This window comes from Tachysurus fulvidraco, chromosome 21 (genome assembly GCF_022655615.1).
Source record: "Tachysurus fulvidraco isolate hzauxx_2018 chromosome 21, HZAU_PFXX_2.0, whole genome shotgun sequence".
In the NCBI taxonomy this organism is placed as follows: Eukaryota; Metazoa; Chordata; class Actinopteri; order Siluriformes; family Bagridae; genus Tachysurus; species Tachysurus fulvidraco.
In genome coordinates this window covers 14,995,654-15,004,312 of record NC_062538.1, presented here as the reverse complement: position 1 = coordinate 15,004,312, position 8,659 = coordinate 14,995,654, and the positions used below count along the sequence as shown (strand labels likewise).

The window sequence follows — 8,659 nt, the reverse complement described above, 5'->3', positions numbered from 1 at the left end:
TTCTCCTCTTCTTGCATACTCTCTCTCTCTCTCTCTTTCTCTCTCTCTCTCTCTCTCTCTCTCTCTCTCTCTCTCTCTCTCACACTCACACACACACACACACACACACACACACACACACACACACACACACACACACACACACACACACACACACACACACACACACACACACACACTCCTTGTGCTTCTCAGGTTTCACTAGCTTAACCCCAAGTTGTAATATGTTTATGTATAAATATAAGGTCATTTTAGCTGCCATATTAATAGGATGTGTAGCATACACAAAGCATGGACAAGTAATCTGCAATAGAATACGATGTATACACTGATGTTATTCTAAAATATTTTTTTCTCTACATTCTTTTTTCTAATGTCTATTTTTCTTCATTACATACATACATATAATGAAAATGCAGACTTAAAATATGTGTGAGATTTGGAAAAGGAAATACTTTTAAGACAGTACGTAATAATATGATATATATGAATATGAATGCGATAGAGGAGTGTCTTAAAGGTATTGCAAATAATTTGATGCCAACAAGATCATGTGACCCATTCCCCATGTAGTAATTATTCAGGAGCTCCACACTACACTGCAAGATGTGTAACAAGCCCCGCACTGAGGCCCAGTTTCAGCTACACCTTTGCACCTGGGGTTAGGCGGCGTCACCCAACACCACTGAAACAGACGAGGAAACACTCTTCTCGCTGCTAGATGAATAAAAGATGCCGGCAAGAGTGAAAAAAATCCTCGAAACTGAAGAAAGTAATGACGGAATAGAGGAGAAGGAGCCAAAGGTGAAAGGAAAGAGTGGGATCTCTGCCAGCCAAGATGTACCAGACAGTGAGAAGAGAAGGAAGAGGCCCAAGAGCACAACAGACAAGGAGGAGGAGAAGAGTGAGAAAGTACAGAAAAAGAAGGGAGGGACAGATGAGAAGGTAAAGAAGAAAAAGAAAAAGAAAGGAGAGGAATACATGAAGGAGTATGCTGAGGCAATAGATGGAGAAGAGGATGGTGATGAGCAGAACAACAATGAGCCAGTCAAAAAGGAAAAACAGAAAAAAGAGAAACATCCAGCAGTGGAAGATGGTGAGGAGGTGAAAAAACAGAAAGAGAAAAAGAAAAATAAGAATAAGAAGACAGAGGCAGAAAGTGAGGTGGCAGCAGGAGCTGAAGACGAAGAAGACGAAATGGAAAAGAAAAGTAAAGATGTAAAAAAGAAGAAGAAGTCTGTAGAAGAGGCTGAGGAGGATGAGGAAGTCCAGGAGGAAGAGACAGAAGAGGAAGAAGAGAACAAAAACAAGAAGAAAAAGGATAAAAAGAAGAAGAAGGGCTCAGAGAGTGATGATGAAAAGAAAGGGAAGAAAGGGAAGAAAAAAAACAAGCAATTAGCCTACTCTGAGATCTACCTGCAGGAGATTATGAATTATCACACTGAGGACTCAGATGACTATGAAGATGAATACTATAAGAAAAAAGGTACTAGCAAAATTTTTTCCTTCTTTGTCATTGTTGTTTGCTCTGGAATTCTATTAATACACACTATTTCATGTGGTCTCTCATGGGGCATTTTCATCTGTTAATTCATCTGTGTATAATAAGCAAAGAGAAAGAAATTTTAAAATTTTAATAGAATTTGCATTTTTTTTTCATGTCCCCTAGCTAGTTTCCATAGATTTTTGAAAATTTAATTTTCATTTTCTTGGCAAACCCCTATCTAATAGGAAGTCAATTTCTGAAGTGGCTTTTTCAAAGCTCTCAACTACAGTGTATGTTGATTATTCATGGAACCCATAATGCATCTTTGATTAGCATCCAATTTCATTGCTGCACCATTTTTAAGATAATAATGAGAAGAAACATTAGATAAGATAACTTGTAATTAAATCGTATACATTATGTGGCCAAAGGTTTGTAGACACCTGACCATCAAATGTACAGTTTGTGCGCTTTTTCAACATCCCTGTAAAGATTTGGGAAGTCTTCTTGGAAGGCTTTTCCCTAGATATTGGAGAGTGTCTGTTGAGAGTCGATCCTTCATGGACAAAGCATTAATCAAGTATGGCACTGATGTGCAAGTTTTGGGGTGCATCTGTGGTTTTAATTCATTACCTGTGCAGACCATTTGAGTTCCTTCACATCAACCTTGGCAAACTATGTTTTTATAAACCTCCCTTTTGGCAGAGGGACATTGTCATGTTGTAACATTCAACTGAAGGGAAATTGTAATGGTTCAGCAATTCAAAATTCAAAGAGTCTATACAATTCTATAAGGTTGTGTGTTTGTACTAAAGTGTCAACAAACTTAATTCAAAAAACAAGTCTGCTAGCTAGTTCTCAGGAACCTGCTCTGATTGGCAAACTCTTTTTCCTTTGCCAATCATGGCAGAGACAATGGTCTTTTCATGCAACCTACTCGGGTTCATACATTTCTAAGAGTAAATTGGTCCAACATGGCAATTATTGACACCTTCCAGGAGACAATATCACAAGTAAAAAACAGAGCCTTGATTATGAAAACATTTTATATTGCCATTTGGTGAATGAGTGTTTCAATTACAAGCAGGTTAGTCATTTTGTAATATATTATTATTATCATAATTTTAAGTCCAAAAATGTAAGAATTTCTATGTACTTACTGTATAATATGGTATTCAAAACAAATCAGAATTGTATGCCTCAAATTTTCTCTCACCTCAGTCTAATTGTGCCAAACTGCTCTTTATTGCTGCCCCAGTAAATCTTAGATTGACAATAAAATAAAACGTATTTTAGATTGGACAAGACCAGAATGAAATTCAGACTTTCCAACTCTCAATCCAATGACTCTTTTTTCTTTTATTCTTTTCTCTATTTCTGATTATTTATGTCCATTTAATATCTTCTCTAGAGCTTTCATCATGTGCAGAACTGGCATATTAGAATAGTATGGGGTGAAATGTGATCTTGTAAGAATATTGGAAGTGGGCATATGATCCCCTTAAGGAAAAAGAATAATATTAATAATTTGTGTCTCTTCTGGCTGAGATTGTAAAGTCTTTGTCAAGTAAACGATCTTACTGTATATGGACTTGACATATTCTGCATGTCTCAAATAGTTTTTTTTTGTAACACAATGCTAAACTCTATTGCTAATATAATAAACCAATATTGTATAATGTTACAAACACAACCAAACACACAGTAATTATTATTATAATAGAGAGTTAAATGGTTAACAGTGGTTAAGGTGAGTGGTGGAGCTGTGCAAAAATTTGTACAAAAAAATTGTTATAATAGTTCAATCAGATCTGGTTGCTTCATGCAGTTCATTAAGACATCTTCATTTGATCATCTTTGTAATCATCCTTGTAATATATTCAGCAAGTATCTCTAGAGTAAAATCTACTAGTATATGATGAACTGCTCTGCCTATGGATTGTTTTGGTTTTAGGCCTCACAGACCTTGTTCTAAACACTCGTACTTGGCAAAGCTACAACCCTTAGTGGTGTCCAAGAAGGATCGTTCTTTTGCCTCACTGCCTTGGTTAAGTCACAGCCTTTAACTTTTGCCTATTTTGCCCTTACAGATTAACACCGAAGGGCTAGAGGTAATGTCTTCTTGTTGCTCTCTGGATTATATCCAGTAGTGCAAACACTGTTTAGGGTAATTGTATTTCAACGTCACCTCAATGTGATCTTGAAATTTACATACAACTTACTTTACATACAACTCTGTGCAGACTGGGTTTCTGACATGGGTTTATGTTGACGGGCTTAGCTGTATATGTGGAAAAACTAGTTGATTATAAAGGAATTTCTAGGAGGTTAAAATGCTGAACATTGAGCAAAAAACAAACAAACAAAAAAACAAAGTATTTAATTATATATATAATTTATATATAAATTATGTCAAATTTTAATATCTCATGTATGATCAGAAATGATTAGATAAAATTCTATAAAGATGTTAGTGCTGTATTCTAGCTGATATGTGTGACAATCAGGTTTCCATCTCATTTACAACCACTTCTTAATGGGGTAGAGACACAGTAGTAAAACTGGGTAATTACAGCAGGTCAGGCAAGGACACATGAAGAGCTGACAGTGTTCATTATCATTTGGTGTTGAAATACCATTTAATATGTATTCAAAGGCAAACTAAATTCTATCTTTATGTTTTTTCTCTTTTATAGTGTATGAGGTGGTGACAGTAACAGGTGATGTGAAAGCAGCAGGCACAGATGCTAATGTTTTTGTCACCTTGTATGGAGAGTATGGTGTTACACCAAAGGTTCTCCTTGCCAGCAAGTGAGTTCACCAGCCTATTCAAGATTTCCATCCATGAATGGAGATCATCCATGAATTCACTGTTAATGTTTTAAAATATGATTCTATTCTATAATATTTCAATAGAGAATAAGCCAGAGTAAGACTTCAGACATTTTACATCCAGTCAGTTCAAATAATGCATGAAATACCTTGATATTACAAGGTTTTATACATAAATTTAATGTTTTTTTTTCTTTTCTTTTCTTTTTTTGGGGGTGGGGGGCATTTTATTGTAAATTATATTCATCAATTTTACAATTTTACAATGTTAAAAAGATTGCTTTAGTGTTTTAGGTGTCACCAAAAGCTGAACCGGAAAGCCTCCTGTTCCCATTCCAGGCAAATGTATAAATTACAATAGAATTTAATTTAAATTTTAAGTTCTAATTTTGTAATTTTTTTTTTTAAAAATAGGCATGTTTGGATATGTTGGTAAGGCAGTGAAATGTAAAGATGAACAAGGGAGCGGTGATTAATTGTGTCATTTTGCCTTTCTTTCTGTTTTCTCAGCACTGAAAGGAGGTATTGCCTTATTAAAAAGGCCACTCAATAACTTGTGTGGCAGAGCATTGTGTTTTTATTATTGTATTTGTATATGAGAGCATTCTGGGTGCTTTTTTATGACCTCCCATCCCATTCACACACGCACACACACACAAACACACACACACACACACACACACACACACACACACACACACACACACACACACACACACACACACACACACACACACACACACACACACACACACACACACACACACACAGAGCAAACTACCCAACATTTTCTGTACAGCTTTTCAATGTCTACTCATCAGTAACAAGGAAGTGAAGTAGATCAAATGACATCCTAATCTTATTCACAGTCAATGGGATAGGACGGTTATATTAATCTACTTCCAGTTAAAAAAAAGACAATAACTCTGCATGTGTGATTGATTTTCTACATGCAATTTTTTTTCTCACAATTCTGTATAGAATTGATGTGCATGCCTTAACCAGACTCTTGAAATGCTCCATGCATTAATCAATAAGTCTGAAAATTAAGCAAATATTGATTAATCTAAGAGTATTTCCTTGCTCAGATGTAAGTTTCATGTTGCATAATGACTAATAAAAATACTTTAGGTAAAAAATGAGACTTTAGGTAAAAAGTATAATGTACATCTTTTTGGACTTTGATTGGCATGAATCTGATGGTCAGAATGCAACATTTTGGAATTAAGATGAAATTTAGCAGAATTTCTTCAACTGCCTAAATTGCATCATTTCCAAAGTTTGCTAATTGAGGACTGCCAGTGTTGAATGTATATTTTGATTATAGTAATGAATATGGATTCAATTATGTGTGTGGGGAACACTGTGAGAAATTTTACCTATAATTGTTTGGGTGTTGTGATGTGTGTGACTTGATAAAAGTGTTTTTCAAGCTAATATCCTGCATCTGCAATGTATTGGTGATTACCACAGACAAGAATACTGATACTACTGAGAACAGCACAGAAAATGTTCTGTTTAATTCAAACACATTTTTTGTAAACATGTAGAAATTCTTGTTATTAAAGATTAATTCATTCATTCGTTCATTTATCATTTTCCTCTTTCCTAGTAATAGCATTATGTTTTATTGTATGGATTTTATTTGTGTGGATTTTATTTTGAAAATATGTGTTATATATTCATTTTAAAGTGTTGCACTTTAAAATGGGGTTTTTTTGTACACAATAATCACCAGATGCTACAGATGTGGTAATAAAGATTAGGTTGAAAGGCACTGAAATATTTCATTTATTTGGTCAGAGATTAAATACATATTTGTAATGCCAAGGGCTACATCACAAATTTTATTTTTAAGAAAGAAAGATTGTTTTGCAAAAACTAAATGCAAGTGGTCTCTCACTTCTTTCTTTCTTTCTTTCTTTCTTTCTTTCTTTCTTTCTTTCTTTCTTTCTTTCTTTTTTTAAAATAAATTTTATTTATTCCTCAATTTGCACTATAGGAGCAGGGTGGCTTTCGAAAAGAACAAAACTGATGTGTTCCGGATAAAGACACACAATGTTGGGCCCTTAAAAAAACTCAGGTACTCACAGACACACATACACAGACACACTTTGTATAGCACATTGTGTAAAATGATGCATTTGTTATCTTTTAGGATTGAGCATGACAACACAGGAATGAATGCCAGGTGGTATCTGGATCGAGTCACATTGCTGGACATGAACAGGCCACATCTTCGCCTTTTCTTTGCCTGTAGCCGTTGGCTGGCCCGGGATGTGGGTGATGGACTTACAGTGAGATATCTTCTGGGCAGCCTTAATCCTATGAACATTCCTAAACGTAAGGTCATAAGATACAGTTAATGGTGTAGCGCCATTCTGGTCCTGAAATCTGAGTGCAAAAGCAATTACTACTATTCTGATGTAATATAGTTTTGTTAACTTAAACTTCTCCAAGAAGAAGAATCCTTTTATGAAATTGGAAGAACGGATGCGCACAAACACACACACACACACACACACACACACACACACACACACACACACACACACACACACACACACACACACACACACACACCACGCATATACACACAAGCACACACACAAACACACACATCAACTACTCATACTGTGCTCTGTCTGTATGAGGGGATGGAGAGCACAAAGCAGTTATGTAAATTTATGTGGGCCAAATACTGTAAATGTGTCTGTAAATGTATGATTTCTCAACTGAGATTCCATAAATCTGTATTTGCCAGCTTTCTAACCTCCACATTGGCCTTTCCCTCTTCAGTACTTATAAATATGTATTATATTAACTGTATAGTTCTCCCTTGTCAGTTTTTGTTAGTTTCTTATGCCTTTCTTCTTTCTAGTGGCCGATTCTTCATATGTAAACTACTAAGTATACCGACTTGAATTGTTACACATTTAGGTGATACATGGGGTAGAGTGAAAAGCTCAAATACACAGCATTAATTTTGTGTGTGTGTTTGTGTGTGCATTTGTGTTCCTGACTTGTAGAGAACAAGTACATTGTCAGCGTGTTTACGTTGGATGTCAAAGGAAGCGGAACAGATGCAGATGTTTATCTGACCATCTTTGGAGAGCATGGAGATACTGGTGTGTGTGTGTGTGTGTGTGTGTGTGTGTGTGTGTGTGTGTGTGTGTGTGTGTGTGTGTGTGTGTGTGTGTGTGTGTGTGTGTGTGTGTGTGTGTGTGTGTGTGTGTGTTTGTGAATCATCACATACGTTTGGGTAATATGGTTACATATATGTATTTTTTTTTAAAATGTTGACTTTTAAATTGTGCTTTTATGTGTAGGGGAGAGGAAGCTTGTGAGCGAAGGGAAGGATACTTTTGAGAGGGGAAATGAGGATAAATTCACCATTGAGAATCCAAACCTTGGAAGGCTGACAAAAATCACCATTGGACACAACAACAAGGGCTCCTCTGCAGGCTGGGGCTGTGATAAGGTATACACAGGTGCACACACACACGCAAGCACGCACGCACGCACACACACACACACACACACACACACACACACACACACACACACACACACACACACACACACACACACACACACACACACACACACACACACACATTCAGATACTTAATACTTAATTTTTCCAGAGCTTTTGTCTGTCTGTAATTCATACTGAGTGATTTTTAATTCATGCAGTTTTGAATAGATTAGTGAGCCACTTTCTTAAGAGTTTACACAAGAGACTATAACATGATATGGCCAGGGACAAAAGGACAAAAGCTCCTTACACACACACACACACACAATAATTTTTTACATCGCTATCAAATTGTATTGCATTCTAGATTACCTTGAATTAGTTGATTAAAGTACGATTACAACACTTTTAGAAACATGGTCAATATCATCACACAGTAATGGACTCTCTTATTGTCCTATTCATTTAGAGGTAATTTCCCCACTGAATTAGACAGAATGTATCGATCACTACTGTGTGGCTTTACTGAAAGTCATTATTGAAAAAAGCAATTCTCAAAGTTTTTTTTTTACTAATAAAAAGCAAATACTTTTGCAATAAATGTATGTGTGATATTTATAGGCAATATAAGACCATTTTCTGGTGCTGCAACTAAGCACATTGGTGCTACTGATGTCATAACTTTATGAACTTGAATTTATTCACTTGAATATCTAATCAGTCCCTAGAATTTATTCTATTACACAACAGCTAGTTCAGGTCCATTCATTTGATAATGATAAGGGTACATAATATTCAAGAGTGTTGACATGTACTGTTTGTGTCACTACTCTTTGTCACTGTTAATGTTTTAATTCTAGTAA

General features: G+C 35.7%; 1 protein-coding gene across 1 annotated transcript in view; it reads left to right on the top strand.

Annotated features, from left to right (window-relative positions):
- Positions 1-87: 87 nt before the first annotated feature.
- The window catches only part of loxhd1a (lipoxygenase homology PLAT domains 1a), a 42,267-nt gene continuing 33,695 nt past the window's right edge, over positions 88-8,659 (top strand). Inside the window, exons 1-6 of the mRNA XM_027152921.2 lie at positions 88-1,486; positions 4,183-4,297; positions 6,321-6,401; positions 6,477-6,661; positions 7,348-7,446; positions 7,648-7,799. Coding sequence (XP_027008722.2) covers positions 733-1,486; positions 4,183-4,297; positions 6,321-6,401; positions 6,477-6,661; positions 7,348-7,446; positions 7,648-7,799 — 1,386 coding nt within the window. The 5' untranslated portion in view covers positions 88-732. The remainder of the gene's footprint in view (positions 1,487-4,182; positions 4,298-6,320; positions 6,402-6,476; positions 6,662-7,347; positions 7,447-7,647; positions 7,800-8,659) is intronic.